Genomic DNA, 27023 nt, shown 5'->3' on the forward strand with positions numbered 1-27023 from the left:
GGACAGCGTTGAAGGCTTTGCACAAGCCCAGGTAGATGACATCAACTGCTCTACCCCTGTCCATCAGTTCCGTAACCCCATCATAGAAGGCCACCAAATTGATCAGGCAGGATTTCCCCTTAGTGAAGCCATGCTGGCTGTCAACAACCACCTTGTTGTTTTTCATGCGCCTTAGCATGCCTTCCAGAAGAATCTGCTCCAAGATTTTGCCAGGCACAGAGGTGAGACTGACTGGTCTGTAATTCCCCGGGTCATCCATTTTCCCTTTCTTGAAAATGGGGGTTATATTTCCCTTTTTCCAGGCATCGGGAACTTCACCTGACTGCCATGATTTTTCAAGTATGATGGACAGTGGCTTAGCAACTTCATTCACCAGCTCCTTCAGGACCCATGGATAGATTTCATCAGGGCCCATGGACTTGTGTACATTTAGGTTTTTAAGATGGTCTCGAACCAGATCCTCTCCTACAGTGGGCCTAGGGTCTTCATTCTCACAGTCCCTGCATCTGCCTTCCAAGACTTGGGTGGTGTGGTCAGAGATTTTTCCAGTGAAGACCAAGGCAAAGAAGTCATTAAGAACCTCAGCCTTCTCCAAATCCAAGGTAGCCAGTTCTCCTGATAGCTTCAGGAGGGGGTCTACGTTGTCCCTAGTCTGTCTTTTACTCGCTACGTACCTACAGAATCCCTTTCTGTTATCCTTAACATCCCTAGCCAAGTTCAATTCTAACTGGGCCTTAGCTTTCTTAACCTGGTCCCTAGCTTCCCAGACAACATCCCTGTATTCTTCCCAGGCCGCCTGTCCTTGCTTCCACCTTCTATAAGCCTCTTTTTACCTTTGCATTTTCCTGAGCAGCTCCTTATCCATCCAAGGAGGTCTCCTGGCCCTCTTGCTGCACTTCCTTCTAGTTGGGACGCAACACTCCTGAGCTTGTAGCAGGTGATCCTTGAATAACAACCAACAGTCTTGGGCCCCCTTGCCCTCTAGGGCTGTATCCCATGGAACCTTACCAAGCAGGCTCCTGAAGAGGCCAAAGTCTGCTCTCTTGAAGTCCAGGGCAGTGAGCTTGCTGCACGCTCTTCTCACTGTCCTGAGGATCTCGAATTCGACCATCTCGTGATCGCTGCATCCAGGGTCGCCCTGGAGCGTCACATTTCCAACCGGCCCTTCCCTGTTGGTGAGCATAAGGTCAAGCATGGCACCTCTCCTTGTCAGCTCCTCTATTACTTGCAGAAGGAAGTTGTCTTCCATACAATCGAGGAACCTCCCTGGATTGCTTGTGCCGGGCCGTACCTTCACTCCAACAGATGTCAGGGTGGTTGAAGTCCCCCATGAGAACAAGGGCCTGTGAGCATGAGGCTTTTCCTACCTGTCTGTAGAGTGCTTCATCTGCAGATTCCTCTTGATCACGCGGTCTGTATCAGATCCCCACAATAATGTCTCCCATCACTGTTCTCCCTTAAACCCTGACCCACAAACTCTGTTGACTGGTCACCCATCCCTAGACAGAGTTCCATACTCTCCAGCCTATCCCTAACATAAATAGCAACTCCCCCTCCCCGCCTGCCAGGCCTGTCTTTTCTAAAGAGCCAGGAACCTTCCATCCCAACACTCCAGTCATAGGAGCCATCCCACCATGTTTCTGTGATGCCTACTATATCATGCTCCCGCAGTCGTGCACGCATCTCTAATTCCTCTTTTTGTTCCCCATGCTATGGGTGTTCGTATAGAGGCATCTGAGCCAAGCTCCAAATGAAGCCGGCTCATTGGCTGGAGAGGCTGGAATATCTCTGCATCGCTCCGAGCATTTATTGTAGGCGCTGGCAACTGACTGGGTGTGTTGGGGTGGAACGATGCCCCCCTCCCCCAACACATCTAGTTTAAAGCAACCTTGACCAGCCTGGCAAGCCTCCTACCAAAACCACTCTTCCCCTTCTTTGTCAGATCAGCTCTACCAGCCCCCAGTAGACCTGGCCTACAAACCTGGGTCCCATGTTCAAGATACGAAACCCCTGACTATGACACCACCCTTTTAACCATTTATTAACCTGGCCAATCCTCCTAGCTTTTTTAACGTCCTCCCCCTGTATCCTGGAGAATTGACAAAAAGACAATCTGAGCTCCAGAGCCCCTAACCACCTCTCCCAGGGCTCTGTAGTCCTTTATGTTCTCCAGGCTACTGCTGTCAACATCACTAGCACCCACATGGATCACTAGAAGTGGGTAATAGTCCTTGGGACTCACTAGAGCAGGCAGCCTCTCTGCAACATCCCTGATCCATGCCCCAGGTAGGCAACACACCTCCCTTGAGACTGGGTCAGGCCAACAGATGAGTGCCTCTGTCCCTTTCAAAGTCGAGTCCCCTACTACTACAACCCGCCTCTTTTTCCTGGCAGCACCAGTAGAGATCTTCTTTATCAGTGCATCAGCCAGTTGTTTCTGGTGTGAGTGCGTTTCCTTATCAGCCTCATGGAGGACAGCAAAGCAGTTCTGGGTGGGGACAACAGATTTACGGAAGAAGCCCCTTGCTTTTAATTGTCCTCTTCCTCCTTTTTTTGTTGGTTTTCTTTGTTACTGTTTCCCAGCTTCCTGGGTTGATGGCCTCCACTCCTCCATGAGCTGCAGGGGACGCTTGAGGCCCGTGCACAGTTTGGGCCTGGAGGAGGCAGTCCTGCTTCCTCTCAGCTTCCCTGACATCTTGCAGTCTATTAACAGCATCCCGCAGCTCAGCCACCTGCTGTAGAAGGACCTCCACCAGGGAGCACCGAGTGCAGCCCTGCCCATTGGGCACCGTTTCCTCAGGAGACCACTGCAAGCACTCTCTACGCCCCGAGCTCTGCACTGCAGCCTCCCCTCTCATCGGCTCTGTCTGGGTGCCTACGCTGGCTACCGCTGGGGCAGCCAGAGCAGAGCTCCCAGACCGGGCCCTGGTCATAAGGCGAGTGCTCACCATCCCGCTCACCTGCCCACACAAACTGCCTCGCCGCGCTCCTGGTGGCTCGCGCTCCCAGGGGCAGGTTTTTAACCAGTCAGAGCTGGTGCCGCTCCTCCTGGCTTCGCCCCCTGTGAGTCAGCTGCTCACGTCAGCTGACGGCTCCTGGACAAGTCCTGTCGAGGACCTGAGACTCCCTCGGTGGCTGTTGCCGCTCTGAGTAGAGGCTCCTGGACGCTGATCTCCTCCCCGCTCCGGTGTTGAAGGCGTCCTCTCTCGAGCTACTCACCTCAGCAACTGACCTCAGCAATTTTCATCTGTTAACACTATTCTGCATATGTTCAGCTTTTAGTAAATGAACAGAAAAGGTTCTCTTCAGCTATTAGGCAGCGGTTCAAATTTCGAGTGTTACTATATTACTTTTTGACTCTCTGAATAACACCACTGCGGAATGCAAGGTAAGCACATCTGGCAAGCACATTTATAGTCACTGTTTTCCTCATTCTTTACCAAATGATATACACAATTTGAAAATCATACAATTTATTCAACAGAAGAACTCACCCATGAACAACATCTTTAAAGCCAGTAACAACTCTTTTGACTAAATTTCCTGATACTTCCATGATGCAAAATCCTTTTTAATTGCAAAAAGGCTTTTCAAAGACTAACTTTTGTTTACAGACTCGTACATCCCTGCAAAGATGACCAACTGACTTTTGAAAACTTCTCAGGGACACATCCCAGGCCACTGAAGTGAACCTGACCAGCAACTTGCACTGTTTGATATTAGAAGAAAAACAAAGCGGATCCTAAGAAATTAATTTTCTCTGGAGCTCTCTGACCACAGCTGACAATTCTGCTGGTGCCACTGTAAACAATTTGTACACGCATTTTTGTCACATTCCAATTTATCAGCCAACTCATTATACTCCCACTTAGACTGCCCTGCCATTGTACAGCTGTCTGCTGAAACACAGACACATTTAAAGTAAAACTGTCAACACCACAAGCAGCATGTAAAAAGAACTATTCTTCTCATTCAAAGGGACTTCCAATATGGAGCAGGAACATACTCCAAACCTGTATGCTCTTTTACAAAAGCACAAGTTGTTGTATGAAGGTTAACTTTGACATGTTTCAATTACATGTCAATCTGAAAACCTGTATCTGACCTTTTTCTTCATTTGTTTTCTTCTCATAACAAGAAATACACCTACGAACAGACAAAAATGTCTTATTCCCTTTGTTAAAAAAAAAAAAATAAACTGAACTCCATTTTTCCTTTCTTTTCTAGTTTTTATACCTACATTCCTCTCTAGTCAGAGCTCAGCTTTTTCTCCCTCAGGCTGCCTTGTTCAAACTCTATAGCAACAGGAGAGCTGCAGAAGATGTTCTGGATGCCGCAGCCAGCCTGCCCAGCAGCACAGCCCCACACTATTGTTTCAGCAGCGCTGGGCATAGCTGGAGTATTTCTTTTGAGGGGGTGCTTGATTGCGCCAAAACTGAAACATGATTTCTCAAGCTTCACAAGAGATGCATAATGGTACCACTGTCCACAGGGTAAAACAAATGACTTCTACTACTTTAAAGAAGTTACAGTACTCAGGCAACACACACTTATGTTATTGGGATTTTCATTTGTTTTGTTTATCCAACTGAACATTTCAGAGTAACTCATGTATAGTTGGCCAATTTTTTAAAACTAGACGAAACAAACCAGGAAACAAACCAGGATGGAATAACATTCAGTTGGTGACTTTATTCTGTTGAATAATCTGGCATTATCTGTTGTTTTCAAACAAACTCATACTGCCTTTGCAGAGCATAAGGGTCTACAGGCACAGAGACCACTACTGGATCAAGGTCAGTACCAAACAGCAATACAACTGTTAGATCTAGGGTCAAGACTAATGACTAATTTGTTCTTCAGAGAAAGAGTGAAGATGTAACAGCAATTGATGTGTTTCTCCCACATCCCTTGCCAAGGAGATTGAGGCATTGTGCCAGTCTGGGGCACTCTGCCAATAGAAGACATTTCCTAAAACATTCTCTTACAGCAGCATATCATTAAAACAAGTGAATTCAGAGCCTTATCCATATCAGAGGAGATAAGAAGCAGAAAAAGTGAGTAACATCCAAACCTAATATATAGGGTTCCAAATCTGCTATGGAATAAAGATGACCCTCAGCCAGTCTCTGAAAACAAACAAACAAACAAACAAACAAACCAACAAAAAAACCCCAAAAAACCCTGTGCCAAAACAGCACAGCCAAGCCCAAACTGCAGCCTTGCCACCAGATCTAGGAAGAGCTTTGTGATAGAATTAGGCCAGAATTGCCAAACTTATTTACACAGATCTGGCTGTATGTAACCACCTCACACAGGAACAATCTGGCTGCAATCTGCTACTGTCACTATGTATTTCTTGGTAAGGATCAGAGATTCATCATCCAAGTCTGTAGGAGAGTAACCAGGTCTCCCAGCAGCTACCTTGCTCCCCCAACAAAGCTAATAAAATTCTGTTTCAAGCACCTATCCATATCACTCTTCCAGAAATCTTTCCCTCATCATACTATTCAAATTATCAGCAAAACAAGCCTTAAAGAAAAACAAGTAGGAAAATACATGTTCTGACCATCTGCTTGATGAAACAAATCTCTCAGAAAGTACAGATAAAAGACAGAGGAATTAGGATGTTAGCTATTTCCCGGCAAACCCATGACAATGACTCACAGAATCAATTGTACCAAATAGACAATTGTTGGGAGAAAACACGATCATCAATGAAACAAAAAAGCACACAAAGAAGGAGGCTGTGAGATCACCACAACTCCTGTTTGAAAGAACTTCATGGCTGTAAACATCATGCAACTCAGTGTAACTGTACTGTAGATTGAAAAGAGGTTTAATTCCTAATGTTTCATAAACTCTAAATGTTAGACCACAAGGACACTCTTTCGGTGGAGGCTGCAGTTTTGACAGAAATGAGGGCTTAACACTTGCTGGAAAATGTGGTGACAAATATGAGTTTGTATCCTTAACACTTCTCTCCTTCCAAAAAGCTGATTTTTTAATGATTATTCATCAGGATAATGTTCTTACAGAAAGCAAATTTTTGTAGGCTACTGAGAAGCAAAACCCTGAAGAAATGTCCTGTGAAATCATCACAAGGTACAAGTAACATCTAACTACACAGACGCAGTCTCTTAATTAAACCTTCTTCTGAAATTAACAGGAATTCCTACAGCCACCCACTTCTTTGCTGCCTTTACTCAGATCTCATTTTTAAGCGCACCTCTTGCCCCGAATACTCTGCAAGTTCTAAGCACCTTATGGAAACCTGGGGGAAAACAGAAGCAAACCTAGGTCTAATGAGCCATCAGCAGAGAGCACTATGGCAGAATTTCAAACTATGGGGAGTGGGATTTAACAGAACTGAAAACATCTTCCATTAAAAGCTTTGTGAATTGTAAAGCTTCTTAAATAGATTTTAACATTTAAAATTTACCACTTATGCTCCATAGCATAGTATATGAACAATGAGTTTAAGTGTTTACCTCTATGGAATGCGTTACAGTGCTGATTATAAAAATCTGCCCACCGCATGAAGCCCAAATGGTCTCCTCCATCACAAGCAGACTTCTAACAGGCAGAACCCCCAGTTTAACTATCTTCTGAGGTTCCGCGTTCCAAGTCCCATCTTCAATAAAAAAGAAGAACAAAGGTTATTCACAACAAAATGGTAATCTTTGTTTTAAAAGAGTTTTGAAAACACTGTCTCTCAATCCTACCTACTGCTCAAATCTCTGCAAGCTGCCACTTCAAGCTACACTGCTCTTTATGTATGTTTAATTTTAGCTTCCATGGTAAGTATGTATGGGTAATACAACATTAAGGAGAAAAAACAAAGCCAAACACTCATGTATTTGTTTCTTAACAGATTTTATCTGGATTAATTGGTAAACAAGAAATCCACATTGCTGTTCTATTTTCATTTCCAGAGAAAATATAGTTAGAAAGCCATGGTCGATATAATTTCCCTCCACTCAGAAGGAGCTCACAACCAACCTATTTCAAGTTTCTAACTAGGCCAGAATCATCTTTCATGTGAAAAGTAGTCAGCAAGATTTGTGCTGTAGGTTCTAATGAGCTCAGAGGACTCTCTAAAAGCACATGGATGGAATGAACTTCCTGCTACTAGATAAAAACTTAATTTTGCACCATATCTTCACTTTTCCTGCCTGTTTGTGACCCGTGTGTCATCCCCCGTTCCCCCCCTCCCCGCTATAGCTCACATTGTTTTCTGTGGAGTGTATTTGGCACATCCAAATAAAATTATGCATGTGTATGTGGTGCAATAAATTATTCAGAGATCTGATAAAACCTGCACACCACGTCTTACTGCTCTAGTCACTCTCACTTGCCATTTCTTTCAGCAAGGATTAGCAGGTTATTTCTCTCCAAAATTTAGGAGCTAGCAACATAGGCTTCTTGAAATAGTTGCAGCTATGTCTTTTATACATACAGATTGATAGACTAAATATGTCAATAATAATTTTAATATTTTTAGTTTATTTCTATTGTAAGCACTCATTGACATAAGGTCTCAAAGGCTGCATTTCTATCCACTATACTTTAGTAGTATCAAAATCTGTTGAAGTATCTGTTTTTAAATTGAGACAAATATGTCAAAAGATCTTATATCCTCACTTTAAAGCCTTCTACCTACATAAGATGCAGAGAAGTTCTCCATCAACACTGGTTTCAACTCATTAACTGCTTACATTTTGATTGATGACATCAAGGTAAACACATCTTTAGTCAAGCACTGAAGTACAAAGTTTCTTTTGTTTTCTCCCTGGTAACAAGTGCATCTTTTATTATTTGCTTAGGCAAAGGGGTATGAAATTTCCTGCTTCACAATAACAGCAGAAACAATAATGAGAAGCCCCAGCTCTGGAGCACTTTTCATTGCTTCTGCCATCTGCATGATACAACCTTCGCTTAGTCATTCTCAGGATGTGGCTCTCTTCTGTAAGCATCTTTGTAAAAATGACATTGAGTTTCAGGCCATCCAAATAATTTTCATGATTTTAGTTTGCAAGTAAGAAGAGTGTTTCCAGTTATTAGCCTGAAACTCTCCCAGCAATCTCAAAGTCACTGTGTTCTTCATGACTCATATGTACCATTAGTAATAAAAAAACTTCTGAGAAGTTTTCATTTGCTAGCAACCACATTATCCTCAAATTCTTAATTGGAGGCTGCCCATACCCTACAAATGCTGTAACCACTGTAGGCAGTTCAGTGCAAAGCCTCCAGAGAGCTGAGCTGTGTGCATGTGTGTAGCATAACTTAACAAAGTCAGGATGACTGCAGAAGTTGTAAATGCAACCAGTACATAGCACCCTCGTTTCATTTTAGGGATAATTAGGATAATTCTAGTACATTCTTATTGTATCTTCTGAAGGATAAAGATTCTTCTGAAAGATAAGGTTGTATTTTCATACTGAACACCACATTAATGTACAGAACAAAAAAACCTCAACACATTAATGGAACTCAACAGCTCTTTTAATAACTTCAAGCTCTACATTAATCTATAAGATACAGCTGATACTGAAGTGACAAGTGAATAAGGATTTTCAGGATCCCGACTGTGGACTCAGACTTAAATTTTATTTAAATTAAATTTTGAGCATCTAATTTATTGTATTTTTTTTTTTTAGTCTGGATTTTTGTGCCATTAACTTCCATACAGCTTCTCAGATGGCTGAGCATTAGGCTGCTAATTTCGATTAAGTCTTATTTAAAAGTATTATCTAGCCTATATAATAATTTTGTGTGAAAAGGAAAATTAGTAATGTTGTCAGGTGGATGTCGACTGCAAAATGAAAGTTCTAGAACAACACTGCAAGGTAAGAAGGTGAGTTCAATATTGCCAGTGTTATGAATGCTATCAGTGTTATGAATATTTGATTCAACAAATACACATATCAAAACTCAGTACACACAAACCCATTTTCCATTGGTGCTGTTAGCAGAGCACTTTATCAAATTCGCTTTCAGAGTTCAGTGGGATTGGACATATGAAAAAGGTGAGATAGAGATCTGTCTTTCATGTCACCACAACTTCATGCAAAGAAACTGCAATACCACTTGATATATCAGTTCTGGAAAAATCCAAAGATACCCAGACCCTAGCCATGTGATAAGGCTATTCTGTAATACTTTTTTATTTCTTCCTGCAAATGTTGCTGTCTTCCAGATCAGACAGCATACCAGACAAATGGGGTGGGGGAAAGGCCACGGTAGGCAGGGGGGAACTCTAGTCTGGTAAATTAGGGCAGTATTTAAATGATGGGTCAGCTGTGTTCTGGTCCCTGCCTCAGTGAAAGCTTAATTAATTATACAAAGTGGAATGGCACCAAGAGGAGAAATTAAGCACTGTGCATCCCTCTCCTCTTATTTTGTGGCAGTCAGGGAAATCTCTTGAGATTGGGAAGCACAAGTACAAATCCTCTCAAGCAAGGCAGGGGATTAAGCCTGGTAATCCAACATACTTCAGTGAACACTTTAACCACAGCTGCTGACTAAAAGCAAGATCACAACTTCATGTTGCTGACCAAGAATTTTATCACTCCTCACCAAAACTGCTTAGCAAGTCTGTGTCTAGTTCACAAGTTGATCCAAGACTATATAAATCACACATTTAAGAAAACATAATATTCTCCCACCTGTCTCTTCATCTCTCTGCAGACCCTATTCAATACCTGCCTGCACAGACTTCATGTTCAATGGCGGCCATTTCATATTATGTGTCTGATACAAAGTTCATTGCTTCTAAAATCTAAGTGAAAAGAAGTATTATCTCTATTCTACTTGTGCAAACACCTGGAGATTCAAGATATATTTATGCAAGCAGGCTCAACAACTGGCACTATCTATGTATTTAAAATTAGGTGCAGCACTTGCAAAAGATATGGAACAGCTTTGTTTGATGTTATAAATCTTTGGTTAGTTATGGATTTAAGAAAAAAGAAAAGAAGCAAGAAGAATAGGTAAAACTTTTGCCAACAAAACCTCAAGGCATGCAATAGGACAAAACCAGTGCAAGGAGCCAAGCAAAGTATTTTTTGAAAAGAAGGAATTGAGTAAAAGAAAAATAAGCAATGGAGATGTATATAATGTGGCCCCTGGAGACCTGGCTGGAGAATACCTACAGGAGAGCCCACAGAAGTGTGGCTTGTTTTAAATTTTGTGCAACTGATGCCTTATGTTCTGTAAATAAGCACAGCTTTTATGGTCATCATTGTTTCTAGAATGCTAAAAAGCCATAGACAATAAAGTCTTCTAAGCATATAGATACTGAATGAGATGCAATATGCAGCACATATATCCTATAACCAGAGGCTAGTCTGTGTGTGGAAAAAAAAAATCAGTAATCTGCACCCTGAACAAATACAAGATTGAAGCCTGACACTGGTGGAAACAGGAAGGAAACAGTGGGAGAAGAGATAGGGGTTTTCTTTCTGCTTTGTTAGAAAAGCTCATACAAGTAACAACAACACATAAAAATTACTTGCAAGTTTTAGTTGACCAAGATGTTAACCTGACCACATCAAAGCAGGTATAGACTCTTACTACAGATACACCAAATGCCTAGTACACAGGATATGACAATCTCAGGCAGTTTCTATAACAAGAATGTAACCAAACATAGGCATCCATACGAATTGTGGGTACAGCTATTTGCAGGAATGAGATGCATCTCCAAAATCTGAGAACAGGGTCAAATACAAAAAATTCTAGGGGCTTCTAGAAATAAGATGTCATAACTTCTGATATGTGTTTTTTAGATAAATATTTAAAACATGAGAACACAGTTTTTAAGCACTATTCTGTCAATGCACTAACAGATCTGTGTTATGCCACCATTTCTGATACCCTTTGCAAGTTCTAGCTCTTCAATAGTTATGTGCTATAGTTTATACTCCAGTGTTGAACAGTATCTTGCAATGCCTGTATTGGACATCAAAGTAAGGTACCTTATGCTCATAAAATATTTCTACGCCTTTAAAGAATAAGGACATTATTTCCATTAGTGCATTTTGTTATTAGTCTTGGGGTTTTTATGAATTTTAGAAACTCAGTGATCCTTGTATTCATTTAAATTTTAAACAGATAGGGAAAGTTTTAACCAATGTTCATTTGCTCATTTTATGGGGCAGAATGTTGGCTATTATCTTTCTGTGGTTTGCTTCCATAAAACTTAAGGAAAATATTATTTTCTAATAATTTATTTAAACATTTCTCATTATTTAGAATATTTTATTAATATTTAGTATTCTAAATATTTGACGGTGCTCTGAAGTCTGATAATCTAATAAAATATAGTTTATCTGTCAAAATTTTTTTAAAGTCTGTAGTAGTTTTTTCTTTGTGGTTTCAATTGAGCTGAACTAAACATGCTTTTTTTGTTGGTAGTCTCCTCTCTTGTTCAGCAGTGCTATTGATGCTTTCAGCACAGCTGCCAACACAGCCCTGGGAACAGTGGTTGTTGGTTAATTTGTGCAGTGGAGCACAAACATTTTTTCCATCACATGGCCCATAAACCAGCACTGTTCAGGAGTAAGATGGTAGCTACAGAAGTAAAAAGTTTAGCACATTTGGAAGTAAGATGAGACACTGGGGTCTGCTCTTCTAAACAAGGTGTAATCAGGAATTCCAGTGCTACACATGCATATAGTAATTTTTTCCTACATATGCAAAAAGTCTTCATGCTAAACAGCTGACAGAGCTCTACCTAAAATTGTAAAAAGGGCTGGTGCTGGATGTTCCAGCATGAGATACACAAATAAAACCAACAGCAATGTCAACATACTTCTGGTAACAAGTATAGATGATACTGCTAACAGTGACTACACAGTCAAGACAACACTATTTATTTCTTTTTCAATGTCACTGCTGTAGTCCTCTCCCTAATGCCATTCCCTACTTTTCACAGCAATAGCTCTCACCTTGTCTACTTTCTGTGGCAGATCACATGCCAGAACCACACTCTTCAGACATGCTGGAACAGTGCATAGATCCACCCAAGCTGTGAAGATTGGCATCAGTGCTTTACATTCCACGTATTCCTCCTTTTCTGCATTGGTCAAAGTACACAGTTGTCTTGCCAAATGGATCGAGGTATCTTGCTACTGAACTGACTTACTACCCTTTCACTGTTGTAACTGTTTCCCCCTTACTACTTAATTTCCTTTCAGTTTTGGTCCTTTTCCTTTTTATTAATGCTCTAATGGAGACTCCACAACCTCTCAAGGCAACCTGCTCCTGTGTCTGGTCACCTGTGCAGTGAAAAAGTGTTTCCTGACGTTCAGAATGAGCCTCCTGTGTTTCAGGTTGTGCCCATTGTTTCTGGTCCTGTTACTAGACACCACTGAAGACACCCTAGCTCCATCCTCTTTCCACCCTCCTTTCAGATATTTGCAAACACCGACAAGATTCCTCTGATCTTTCTCTTCTCCAGGCTGAACAGCCCCAGGTCTCTCGGCTTGTTATCACTGGAGAGTGCTCCAGTCCCTTCATCGTTGGAACGGCCCTGTGCTGGACTCTCTCCAGTGTATCCATGTCTCTTACACTGAGGAGCCAAAAAATTGGACTCAATACCTCAAGTGCAGCTTCACCAGTACTGAGCTAAAGGGAAGGATCACTGAGCATGCAAAGCACTGTGAATTTATTCTAGGGGTGAACATGCAAGGACTTGCTGTGGGTGCTCTACACACAAGTGAAAGGCTTCTCATACCAAATACGTGCTGAAAGGATAGCTACTGCAATCAAAGCAACACGTCCTTTTTGTGCATCTCTTCTCTGATCATAATCAAACTCTTTCTGAAACTACTGACATTTTAATTTTTGCCACAGTCATTCTGGGTTTTTATTTTCTTTTTCCTGTTCCTCTCCAATACTCTTTCCAAGACTTTATGGAAAGGAAGTAGCTCTTCTATCAGCATACAGAAGAAAGGAAGCAGCTGGAACTGACTACAGAATATGAGGAACAATACACCTATATTATAATAAAGATTGTGTTTTCCCTTTCCTAAGATACTTTTGTGAATGGAAGTCAAACACGCACTGACCTTTTTTGCTATTACGTCACTCAGAAAACACATCTGGGCTGTCTGCTATCACCACAAAGGGGTTTTGTTATGTTTTAAAAAAAAACCAAAACAGTACAATTACTTTTTCCTTAACATCTTCTAGAAGTGTTTCGCCTGGAAATATTCCTAATAATTCACCCTGAGGCAAACATTAAATACACGATATTTCAGACTGGCAACTGTGCAAGAGTTAATAGCAACGTCAACAAGTTCCCAACACACAGGGTGTCAGCCAGCATCGCCACCACTCCTGTATATAACAACATTTAATGCATTATCTGTTTCACCATTCCTTAAACTAGTCTTCTTGCCCACATAAAATTAAGGATTATTGAGCATAATTATCAGAGCTCCTATTTTTAGGATTAATATATTAGCTGACCTACATCCTAGTCTTTCTGTGAAATTTTCACAGGACTTTTATTTTAATTTATATTCAAATATATTCAGGCTTAAGTACTTTTTAACTAGTAAGTCAAGACACAGAGATACAGAGGTATCAGTATAACTACCCTCCATAAAGGAGGAAATCTCACTGTGCACCTTCAACTCTCCCACTAACACAGCATGTGTCCCTCAGTTTACTAGACGTACTTCCCAGTTTCCATTTTAAATTACTTCAAGTCAAGACTTCCTGCAGTCAGAACACTAGTGGCTGTTGATCTGACAAAGCTCTCTTGTGAAGAAAGTCAGAAGAAAGTGCCTGCTGTTTGCAAACAAGCTGGATATTCACATGCATTGAGTCATCTGAAAACAGGAGGAATTAGAGCTATTTGGGTACTGAAACTGAATGACAGAAGTCATGGGTCTCTGACTACATACATGAAGGCATCATTGATCCACTACACTTTCTGCCCAGAGAGGAAGACACAAGGATCACAACTCTATTAGAGACTGTGAGGTGGACTTTCATCCTAGAAGAAAGATTACCCCTTTTCATTCATGCAGCCCCACACAGGCTGCAGAACCATTTTACCTGTGCATCCCATAGCATTTATCCTTCTCAGACTTCAAATAAAGAAGCCTTGTAACACAGTGACCATATTTCACATTGACTTCTAAGTCATCCTTTAATTTCCTTTATGCTGATAGTCCAAAAACCAAGTTGAAGGTCATGGCTGGAAAGTAACCCCTCTGTAGAACAGAAGGTGACCCTGATGAATTGCACAAAGCTCTCTGGGGGCTGCATTCCCCCTTCCTCCTGTTTCTCCACTTGGATTCCTTTGTTTGGTAAAATAGGTCAGTGCTCATAAAAACACCCCTCCAGGGCTCACTGTCTCACATGACCACCACAGCCACCTCTAAGGAATATCAACGTTAACACAGGAACAGCTGATTTGCACAACTTTCATGAGGCATGAAGAACTTAAATAACACAGACAGACCCAACTGTAAGGAAAGGAACTACAAGATGAGTCAGAAAAACATGAATGTTTATTTCCCATCTCAGAGCTTCAGCAATCCTGAAATAGAGCCTGTTGCAGTCTCTGAATACCTAGCAAAATACTACACAAAACTCCAGCTCATAACGTAATTCATTCTGGTTAACAGCTATGCCCTGTGCTTAACATCCTCTGTAGATATGCAACCCATGCATCCTTTCTTACCTATACTGCCAAGGATGCCGCTTGAGGTTTTAAAGTGCTCTTTTCCGGAAGAAGTTGAGTGACAGCAATTACAGTCTTCAAACAGCTTAAATATACCAATCCCTTTCAGACAGGATGACAGATTCACTTTACTACCCTATCCAGGTACAAAAACTGAAACATCAAAAATGATGTTACGAGAGTAGGATCAAGGCCTCACTCCTGTGCCTCCAAAACAAAGAAATAGTTACTATACAGTGGTAATAAATAAATAAATTAAAAGGAACTGGTATTGTGCCACTCAAATACAACTGCACTGTTTACAGGGCCCACTTGATTACAAAAGTATGACAACCATTGTTATACAGCTCATGCTAATAAGGTACACCAGATCTCTGCTGGCTCTGTACTTTACAAGGTTAGGTGTCTCTGTGCTAACATCTCACTTAAACACTCAGGTTTAAAACTTTGACTAAAGCCTTGCTGATTTTGATCTAACTATACATGTATTTGGTACTGCAGGAAAGTTAGTGAGATACACAGACAAGCACCCAACAAGCTCTGGAAAATACAGTTCTGGTACAGAAGTATTCTGGGATTCTCCTTTACTCAAATTATTTTAGCCAATTACTTAGGTAGATACAAAATAATACAAAATAACAACAACAGTGTTGTTAATGGAAAAGGACTTCTACTGTAAACTGCATGAGCCACACACATAGAAAAGACTTCTATCTGAACAGTAAAAATGGAGTTGTCAATTCAAATGAGATATACAGGAATCTCCACTAAGAGGTAATTTTTGTCTTTCACAAACACTGATCCTGGGTAGTCAAGTGGAATTAGCATTGTGCTGTGTAAAATACAGTATACTTTCTCTTACCACAAACTTCTGGACTGTTGTAACACTGAAGACCTTAGGCTTTAAGCTAAGGAGTGCAAACCAGTTTTCATATGTATCATATGGGAAAAGTGGGAAGAATATAAAACTTTCTACTGTGCTTCAAAACAAGAAAAAAAGTCTTTTCACAAGTACTAAGATGTACAGTAACCTTAGTACAGCAGTTTTACAGAGAATTTTTGGAAAACATGAGTGGGAAACCCCTTCTGTCAAAATAGAGACATGTGAGTTCCTCAGGAAGCTATCAAATGATATCACTACATTACCTTCTGCTTTTGTGTAGATTGAGATGTTTCCATTTACCAAGCCAGCAAACAAGTATTGAGACATATATGTTAAGCTCATAACAGTTGATTTCTCAGGAGTGAAGAAGTGCTGGAGTCGAATTTTCTTTGAGCCTTGGCAACTTTTGTAAATAGAGATACTATTAAAAAGAAGCAAGAAGAAATAAACCTCTGAAATGATGTTTTATTTAATTCTTATCAGAATATGCAAAAAAGAGGTTTAGAATAAAATACTGGTGGGGAATAAAAAAAATTCTCCTTCATAGAATCATAGAATAGTTAGGGTTGGAAAGGACCTTAAGATCATCTAGTTCCAACCCCCCTGCCATGGGCAGGGACACCTCACACTAAACCATGTCACCCAAGGCCTCATCCAACCTGGCCTTGAACACCGCCAGGGATGGAGCATTCACAACCTCCCTGGGCAACCCATTCCAGTGCCTCACCACCCTTTCAGTAAAGAATTTCTTCCTTATATCCAATCTAAACTTCCCTCGTTTAAGTTTGTACCCGTTACCCCTTGTCCTGTTACTACAGTCCCTGATGAATAGTCCATCCCCAGCATCCTTGTAGGCCCCCTTCAGATACTGGAAGGCTGCTATGAGGTCTCCATGCAGCCTTCTCTTCTCCAGGCTGAACAGCCCCAACTTCCTCAGCCTGTCTTCCATTCATAGGAAGATGAGTATGGAAAGGAGTATCTTGACTCTCCAAAATGTCTATGTAGACAATTTGCAATTATGCAACATTGACATATGACAACACTTTTCATATTATCTTGTCTAGAGAAACATGTATTCAACAAGAGACATAATAAAAATTCTGTTGAAAGTCCTTATTATGAGTCTACTCAAAACTTTCTATTAGTTTAAAAAATCCAAACAAAACTTCTACTAAATGGATTATATATAATAAATAAATACTAAAATAAATACTAAATGGATTAAGTATTGCCTGGAGTACTAGGGAAAAGAGAAGAAAAGCTTACTACCAGACACCAATTATACTTAGAATTCCCACCATTCCTAGCGATTATTAACGCGGGTATGTTAGGAATATTCAATAGTTAAACATGGAATTCATTGCACTTCACAAGCAAAGATAATCAGTACAATTAGGTGTTGTGGTTTCTGGAAACGTATTCCTTGGAGAATTTGTTCTCCTTCGTTTATACAGGCTAGCAACACCTTCAGAAATCACATGTAGTTACATACTTTTGCCCTTACTAGCTATAACAAGATCTGTTTGCTTACTGACCTATAAGTTTAAAAAATGTAGCTTTGTTCTTCATTATAAATCAAGTGATGACTCAGTAAGGTCACCAGTTCAAACAGAGCAAAATGCTTCATGTCAACAGTTCTATAGTAAACAGCAATATTATTTATTCGCATGACAAATCCTGCACAATATCACAGTGTAGATGGTCAATGGGTTCCTCATTAACACTTCGTCATCCTGAAAATTTTCCAATAGCTAAAGATTATGTTGTAACATTATAAAAGTAATATTTATATTTCTCAAACATGATGTGTGATGAATCAATCCTTTCAAAAATACACATTTTAATTTCAACTACTATACAGTATATTCTAAAATCATGTAAAGTATATTTCTTTCCTTTATTTAGATGGAAAGGATAAATTGAGATCACTGGGATATCACACAGATACTTTTTTAAAAAGAAAACTTCTTTTTGGAAGTCTCACACAATTTTGCTACAGAATAGTGAACCTAATGAATAAATCATACACCATACACTAAAAATAAGAATTACCTTCCTTCTTCCATGCCAAGGCAAATAGTAGGTACATTAGAAGTTTTTGCAAGAACATTTTCCAAGTCTAGAGCCTTATTTTGCTCTTTCAGTTTCTCCTCCTCCGGTATGTAGACCATGCAGAGAATCCGTGATTCCACATTGAAGCACTCAATAACCTTGGGGCTGGAGTTTTGAAATGAGACTATTGCAATCTGGCCCATTTGATTAGTACAACTGCCAATCTGAATTGGATAGAGGAAATAAAAATAAAATAAAGAATATAAAAATAAAAACACAAAATATGACCAAGACTGATACTTATCTTCTAGAAGATAAGTATTAACAAGAAGGAATGACTGGAATGTTAATTCAGGAATGCATCTCAAGTTAGATGCATGAATATGATTTTTCATGCATTAAGACATAACCAAGTCAATAATTCAGCACAAATACAGGAGACATCAAAACATTATATACACAAAATTCCCCTCTATAGTCACAAAAACAGTTCTTTTTTGAAAGAAGCAATATTAGGGTCTATTCTGATGTCTGACTCATGTATATACATAACGTAATACAATTATAATAAGCAACTGTAATATATTAATAACCAGTGTTATACGTTTTCTCAAACTCTTAAATAATATAGCTGACACCTGTCCTTTGCACAGTAACAGGTCTACAAATAAATGCTCTGTCCCAACAGAAAGAGGGATTAATATAAACCTTTTTGTAAAGTTTCTGAAATAAGAGTCCTAAATTTCTCCCTGATCCAGAACTAAGTATCATCAATATGTCCACAAATCTGTACATTTTTGAGACCTGGGAAAAGTAAAAAAAAAAAAAACAAAACAAAAAAAAACCCCCAAAACTGAAAAAACCCAACAAATAAATCTCTGCCCAAGCAACAGTGTTTTTGTATAGCAACTCTTTATGTTTATATTAAATAAGAACACATACAAAGAGAAAGAAATAACATTTTGTGGCAGCAGAAAGATTTTATTGGCATATAGTTGTGATAACTGTTTACAAATAACAAAGCAAAAAGAAATTACATGAATCACCATGAAAAAGACCACTGACAAAAACTATTTCTAAATTCTATTTTTATTTCACAAAGGTTCCCTTAAAATTTCAGTTATTTTAGTGACAAGAAAAGCTCCTGAAATCATTAAGGGGTTTTTGTTTGGGTTTTTTGTTGGTTTTTTTTTTTTTTTTTCAAGTATTGGGTATCTCACTTTGCTGGAATATCTGCATATTTGGGACTGTTACAATATGCCAGAATAGGTTTTTCCTATGTACAGACTTAAACAGATTATTTATGGCTAAAGCATTTTTAAAACATGAAAACAGACAATAGGACAGTGTGAGCTCATATGGGTTTTAGCAGCCCTCATTGTAAATCAGCACATAACTCACTCCTGAATGTGCTCAGCACTTTGGGATTCATTCTGTGCCACACTAATAAATCTCACACACATACATGACACCCTACAGAGAACAAGGAGATCCCATGAACAAAATTACTAGATATCCTTTATAGAAGTCCATCTTCAAACAAACAAAACAGAAAAAAAAAATCCCCAAATTTATTTCAGATCCATATGTTGTGGAGAGTCACAAAAAAAAAAAAAAAAAAAAAAAAAAGTGAAGAGGAATAGGTGACAGCTCCCTTTTAGCTTTTAAGATTACACTTACCCAAAGAAAACCATGTTCCATGGCACAGGAATCTGACTCCGTTTCTGCAGAGAGGTACGGTTCAGGATTATAAGCAGCACATTCAATCTTCAAAGGAAAAGAGAGCAGTCACCACATTAGGATGTGCCTGTTTCTGCCCAATTTAGTCTGTAATTAACTAAAGCATTTAAGGATATCAAAGAATCACAAAAGAACCAACCCAACCTAACATCATGACATACTACTCTGTCCTGTCCCTGCTTCCTCCCGGCTTCCCCTCCTCTCTGGCAGAGCATGAGACTCACAAAGTCCTTGGTCAGTCTAAACATCGGTGTTATCAGCTCCGTTCCCAGGCCGAAAGTCAAAAACACAGTGCTGCAACAGCTACTAAGAAGGAGGAAAAATGACTGCTGCTGCTGAACCCAGGACACATCATCCTTGCCACAATCGTTAGTCTGTTCCTTCTCATCTCTGCCACCACATACCTCCCTTCTACAGTGTCCTTTTACACATAAGGCTGAAATATATCATGACACTGCATGAGTCTCTCCTTCTGGACTATCAACTATTATCAACTAATTACATTTTAAAATTTAAGAAAGAAATTATTTTTAGTTCTTTATTTTAAATTTTTTATCATCACTTTTCCAACTGGCATCTCTCCACCAGATAAATTGGCTTCATATACTTGAGAGTGCAGAACTTTCTCACTTTAACATGCTATTCTAGCAGAGCTGTTAGCAGCAATACATCATGAATACCTCTTCTGAAGCCTGTACACATCACACTGATTATTTTCTCTTTGTAAAAATATTACATTTTTAACCAATCCTTACCTTACTGGCTTATGAAAAATTAGTTTTATAGATCTTCTACTTAATCACCTCCTCAGTCTGTACTTGTGAAGCTCTTTATTTCTGCCTGAGCATGCCTTGTGTGTCTGTCCTACTATCAGCCCTTCTTTTTTTTATGTTTTTCCTCAAAGTATTTCTCCAGATGCTTTACTCATTTTGAATGCTAACACCATAAACCATACTACTCCAACCCCTTCCCAACTTCATGTCATCATGTCAGTAAATTAATAACCATGCTCATAATTTTATCATGAAAGCCACTTAAGAAAAATGTGAAAGCAACACCAGGCTCAAGATGTAAATTTAAATCCACCCCAACTCCGAAAATCATTCAAGCACCAAGGTTCTGAAAACAGGCATTTTTCTGAACAGTCATAGATTTCTACTTTCCCCAGTATCCATGGCAGAGCTCCCTAAAGCTTATGTAAGCACTTTAAAATATATACAAGCAATTCATAACTGTGTAGAGAATAAAAAGGTTTCGGATGAGGTGTGACACCAATTTTTAGACAAAATTCTCTATAATTAACACTAATGTTCTTGTCTTAGACATCAACGTCATGGTGATTATATTGCAGTACTAGAGACAATTTGGTTAGTATTAACTTAGACATCTTCACCATAATGAGCAGGTTTAAGTTAAGGTTTCTAAATTCCCAGTTTGCTTAATTTTCAGAAGTGCAATTCAGTATAAGGATAAAAGATGGAAACCAATAGATGGAAAAAAAAAAACCAAAAAAACCCCACTATCCATGCCAGTCGTGACATGCCTCATTTAACGGATGCTGAAGCTATCTACTCATAGTGGTGATTTACAGTAGCTGTGACATCTCTAGGGAAAGACAAGACAGCCTGCATGCTGGATATTTCTTGAGCTGCTTGTTGCTTCTCTGTGTTACATTGCATCTTAGTCAAAACCAGTGATGTTTTTCCATAGTTAAACCCTCATAGTTTAACTCTCAATCTTGAGAGAAGCTCTTTGCCTGGGGTGTAAACTTGCTCTGATGGGAGTTGTAACAGGCTCATTATACTACTGGGCAGCCTGAGCAGCATGCAGAGAGGCAACAAGCCAAGGAAAGTGTCTCTTCCCGCCCAAGCTGTGGCCTGACACCCAAACCGTAGCTAAGGCTAAAGGAAACCACCAATAATACTTAGATCATCTTTTTCAGTAATATTGAGGATTTAGGACAATCAGGCATGATAGCTGGGCTCACACCCACATTATCTTTAGGAGCTGTAAACCTGGCAAAGCTGACTCAAAGCTCAGGTAAATACTGCCACACATTGTATTCTCCTGAGGTGATCAAAGCAAAGACCATGACCCAACAATAGGGGCCACAGACATGCCTTTCCTTTCAAAAGAAGCAGATCCTGTTGTGACCTGATTACAGGACTTCAGCCTGGGCCTTCAAGGCTCCTGGCATGGAGCTACAGGACTTACAAACTCATAAGCTCTAAGAAGACATAAACATTTAAAGTTTCTGCAGAAAATTAAATTAGCTGGGTTATTTCACCAGTGGTGGTTTTAAAAAGTATTCAAAGCTGACTGTTCAAAAAGACAAGAATAACCATGGTTGTATGGGAGACCAGAGACTTTCAGTAGACTTTGGTTGTTGTAAACGACAGTTCTGCTCTGAAAACCAGTATCATAGGAATGGTTTGATTTAACACTAATACATATTTCAAGTGCATTTGCAGCTAGAAATCATTTTCCCTCAATATCCATGCCTGTATACTCACACTGAAAATGAAGCTGCCAGCTGAACTTCCCTCCTGTGTAGGCTGTCCAAACAAAGAGGTCTGCAGACTCACTGCTCTAAGCAGTATCCATGCAACCATGTCAATTTAACATTGGGATTCTAGCCATATACAATTTTACTACTATTAGTGTTTTTGCACAAGCTTGACTGACGGTCAGTAAGAAATCCTGATGAAGAATTGTTGAAAACAGTATCTAGCACCATTCCCTTACATCTGTTGGTCTGGATATGCTGTACTTATTTTCATCATTAAAGTCAGGTCAATATGACTTCAAACTGACAATATTACCTTAAAAATGAGCCATTAAGACTATTTCTGCACCATTGCTCAGAACCAAATTTTATGTAAAACCCCATAAAATTGGTCTTTTAAAATAATTTTAAAACTATTGCTCTCTGTGCGCTAATGAAAATCAGAAATTTGAGGAAGATGCTGTAACAGTCACACAAGCACAGGACAGCTATCATGGACATCAGATTCCTGCACTTTGTAAGGTGCAGGATAGTTTGGAGCCTCAAACAAGCACTTGGAAACTCTGAGATCAATTCATAACTCCCAGCAGTTCTGTTTTCATTAAGTGGTGAGCTTACACCTGAAAACAGATTACGTACTATATGAAAGTCAACACTATGTTTCTCAATGCTTCAAAGATTGCAGTATTTTGCATTCCTGTAGCCCTCTTGGACCTTCCATTGCAACTGGTTTTACATCAAAGTAGTAACTCAAGAGAAATAATAAATATTAACTAATAGATGTATTTACAATATGGTTTTCTTTAGCAGTTGTATCACACAAAAAAAGCAAGTGTAATCTCATATAGAAATTCTGTTCACCTTAAACTCCTGTTGCTTGGCCATCATCACTGGCATGTGTCTAACAAGGAGAGGATGTTTCTCCTTTTTTATTTGATTTCCATCATCTTCTACACAGAACCAACCTAACAGGTTATCCTCAGCTGCAATGGAAAGAACAAACAACAAATATCCCACAATGCTTACACTGAATATTCACCTACACCTCTCTAGAGAAATAGAAAAGAATTCTGTCAGGATTGGTTAATACTGATCAGGCTGTTCTTCTGCCATATATGCATGAATGACATCATAAAAATATGAGCAAAAATCAATATAGTAGATCAGATACATATTGATACTGCAAAAAAAGAACCTTTCACTAGGAAAATGTGTTCTCTAAATGATCTTGTCAACTAGGTTATTAAAATAGGACGGAAAACCTCAGGAAATCTGATTTGCAAATAGCATTTTTCTACCTGTGTGACATCACTACTAACTACTAATCATAACTATTCAAAACTACACGGATTCTCCTCCTGGAATGATATAGACATCCGTTCTCTCTTATTTTTGTTATTTTGCCAGCCTTCAGTAAGATACCATGAAAGTACCTTACCACAGTATTTTGAGGATGTACTGGTGAACCTCGCTTTCTAGAAAGTGCATATTCTTAACGTTTCTCAACCTTCAATTCAAAATCCCAAGTATCTATGGAAAGCTATGCCCTCTGTGCAAACACAGGGAACTAATAACATCACAGGACAGCACATTCTTTATTGCTCCCATTTAGATCAGGTTTATTTGTGATAATCCTTCTAGTGAAGACTACAGATTTATGTTGAAAAACTCCCTCCCAAGAAAACTTGAGTTTTACATACCCAACTACAGACTGCATTATATTAAAACTACACCCATGAGTTTATTTCATGTTCAGAAAGCTAACCAAATAAACCCATTGGCTTTACTAGCTAAAATCATTGAGCTAAAACTCAGAAATGTGAACCTGAAGTTCAAAGTTTATAAAGTTTGTAAGATCTGAAGAAATAAGTTTATAATGGAATAACTTCCTCACTTATCTGTCCTATAGGGTATCTCATTCTTTTTAATTTAGATATAATAACTAATAATGATTACCACATCATTAAAGTACTACAGAAATTCTATTCTTTCATAACCTCCATCCTACCTATAACACCATTACTTTGTAGCGATACACAATCACTACTATTCACTGTATTGCAATTTTATTATTTGCAGATAATTTTTTCTCAAAGTGATTTTTCTAAAAAATAAAAATACAAAAAAAAAACCAAAACAAAAAAAAAAACACACCAAAAAAAAAAAAAAAAAAACAAAAAAAAAAAAACAAAAAAAAAAAACAACACCAAAACAAACAAGCAAACCCTACAACGCACACTGAGAGCTACCTAAACTTGATAGGAAATTTGAGTAACTAAGAATTACCAAGGGCCAGTTTAGCCATTTGTAAGTTGTTGATCCAGGACTGTTTGATGGCAGGGGTAAATGTATTGAACACCGCTGTAAAGAAAGTGGGCCGCCCAGACCTGCAAGACAGAAAAAAAAAAAAAAAAAAAAAACAGCCACTGTAAGCACATTGAGTATGAGATTCAGTCATGGCTAGAAACGTTGAGTAAGATGAAGCTTCATTATTTTCTAATACTTAGACAAAAGCACAGCTCTGACATAAGCATTCAGGCTATGATAGGCTATACACCCATCTTCCTAGACTTTACATGACATGGTACAAGAAGAACACCCCCTTGGTGAAAGAATATAACAGCGGGTGTTGCCCATGAGATGGCATGGTCAAAGTTGTTCTCTTCCTGCACATGGAATGCAGGGTTGAGGAACAGAAAAATTACATGCAAGTTCCCAGCATTGTGGCATGACAGCAGAAGTCAGAAGCTAACTGTGGAGACATAAGAGGGGTAAAACTAAAGATTCTCAAATCCTCCCTGGTACTTCTATGTCTAATACATAAGCCCATTTAGAAAGTTTTGTAATCAAGATTACTACTGACTTGTCCTGTTTTCCTGGGAGTTGCAGCTGAATTCTACAGCGATCTGCCGCTCTGATTTCATCTTCTTTTTTCAAAATCAGTTTTTGTAAACCTGAGGTCCAGTCATGGGCTACAGATTGGTTTAAATTCTGAAAAATTAAAACAACTAAGATTCAGTACCAGCCTACTGGCCTAGTTCCAACAGGCTAAGGTGATGTCTGCATATAACAAACAATTTCTGGCACCTAGGCCTCACTTAATCCACATTTTAATCATGGAAAATTTAGCCATATTTGAAAACACACTTCAAAAATATCTGTAAAAAAATTCCAACATATCTGATCTGATGATTCAATCTCACATTGCTCAGTTTGATGATATACAGATGACACTCCCAAATGTTTTTCAGATTATGTAAATCTGCATCAGGTGTACACACAACACTTACTTCATTTCAGTGAGTTATACAAAACCCACAAATCCTGCTTCTAAAGAAAATCTCATGAAAACATCTACAAATCATACTGCCAATATGTTTTTGTTCAAATCTTTGATCCAAAATGCTTACAGATCTATCATGAAAGCTGTCAGTCCAGCTGGAATCTGTTTAAATATGATGCTGAAATAATATCCTGAGTTAATAAGCAAGCTGATTGTTTGGTCACAGAAGGCAAAAAGCACACCTGGGTGACACTTAAAGCATCAATAGCAACAGGTACTCATACACAAAAGTACACTAATTTTCCACAGTCAGAATTTTGTGAAAATTGAGGTCTTTTTCAGAAATGGGGAAGCTGACCTCATTCCTCAACCAAACTGTTCTAATTATCTTGTATCTAATTATCGATAAAACATCTCTACCTGGAAACACTGACTGAATTTTAAGTTTTCAAAACATAGTTGGCTCTGACTAGAAATACAGGCAGAGAGGTCTTGTATATCTTAATAAAATAGTTAGGGTTGGAAAGGACATTAAGATCATCAAGTTCCAATCCCCTTGCCAGGGGAAAATGGGTAAGGCTCTGACTAGAAATACAGGCAGAAAGGTTTTGTACATCTTAATGGGTGAATATCTTATTGTATCTCTGCTGTACATATTCCCAAAAATGCAGCTGAAGTTTACCTTCAAATACTTGTGAAATTTTGTCCGAAGGTACTGTTTCCATAAACTTCCTTCACAGTACATATTTTCACAAAACTTTGTTTTATTTAATGCCCTTGATTCTGAAGACAAGATATCCCAAGAGAAACTCAGCTTTCATATACATATTCATACACATATATTTACAGTCTATGGTGGCAGGTAAGAGTTAAAAATTGTGCCTAAGCATACATAAAGCAAGTAAAACAAAGGGCAAAAAAGCATATACATACATATATTTTTAAGTCTTCAGCCTGTGGAAAACTTATTCTGAAATTCACTGTTAAATTATTGCGTTCACTTGCCAGAATATAAGCTAAATAAAAGGAATGTGAAGAACGCCAAAGCAAATTGCTTTTGAAGTTCCCTTAAGAATCCTTTTCATATTTTTGTGATTTGCACTCAGTTTTAGGAACAGCTCCTCCTGACAGCCAGGATTATGAGCTTGGATGGACATCAAGAGCTCCCTCCAACCAACCATCCTTCTACTACCTTGTCTAACCGCAAGAATCCAATTTCATAAGATCAAAATGTAATTGTGTTCCCATATAAGCTTATCAGCTACTGAGCAAATGCAGACACTTGTAGTATCCATTTACACTTAAAAACAGTAAAGAAAAACAAGATTAGAAAGACAGTTATAATCTACTTATAACGCTAAATAGTTAAAAGTAAATGAATTACTAGAGGTAAAAATTATTACACTCTACAGAGAGAACTGAAAAATGCCTTACACAACTCCTAGGGAGAGACAATTATGGTACTTTACAACAGGAACATATTTGAAAAATAAATCCAGCTTTGTTTATTACCTGATAGTTTCCTTTAAGGCTGCCTATTAATTGACTAATTTGACCAACTATGGTCAAGTCATGTAAAAGGTTCTGCAGATCATGGTACAGTTGCCCTGGTCCCATATAGAGCTTATCTAAAATGAATAAAAACATAAGGTTATATACAAAGATGTAATTCTTGGTTGAAAGAGGAAAGCATGGCAAAGATAATATTAACATATATTGCTAATTCTTAGCACTATGAAAATCAAGGTTAACAAAATCGGTGACGCTCATTTTAGATTTTAAAAGCAACTAACACACCAATGTGCACCTAGGGTCTTCATTACTTCTAAAAATCAGAGTGCTTTGTTTATACACATAT

At 38.9% G+C, this 27023-nt stretch overlaps 1 protein-coding gene across 2 annotated transcripts in view; it reads right to left on the minus strand.

The window, feature by feature from the left end:
* The window catches only part of ARHGEF10 (Rho guanine nucleotide exchange factor 10), a gene marked incomplete at both ends in the record, with an annotated part of 104464 nt that overhangs the window by 11924 nt on the left and 65517 nt on the right, over positions 1 to 27023 (minus strand). For both annotated transcript variants that reach the window (XM_080616264.1, XM_080616263.1), the window contains 8 exons: positions 6492 to 6634; positions 15848 to 16005; positions 17637 to 17860; positions 19317 to 19403; positions 22744 to 22865; positions 24169 to 24269; positions 24746 to 24873; positions 26678 to 26793. In XM_080616264.1, the coding sequence (XP_080472390.1) occupies positions 6492 to 6634; positions 15848 to 16005; positions 17637 to 17860; positions 19317 to 19403; positions 22744 to 22865; positions 24169 to 24269; positions 24746 to 24873; positions 26678 to 26793 (1079 nt within the window). The remainder of the gene's footprint in view (positions 1 to 6491; positions 6635 to 15847; positions 16006 to 17636; positions 17861 to 19316; positions 19404 to 22743; positions 22866 to 24168; positions 24270 to 24745; positions 24874 to 26677; positions 26794 to 27023) is intronic.

The sequence above is a fragment of the Psittacula echo genome (assembly GCF_963264785.1).
Source record: "Psittacula echo genome assembly, chromosome: 4".
NCBI classification, from domain to species: Eukaryota; Metazoa; Chordata; class Aves; order Psittaciformes; family Psittacidae; genus Psittacula; species Psittacula echo.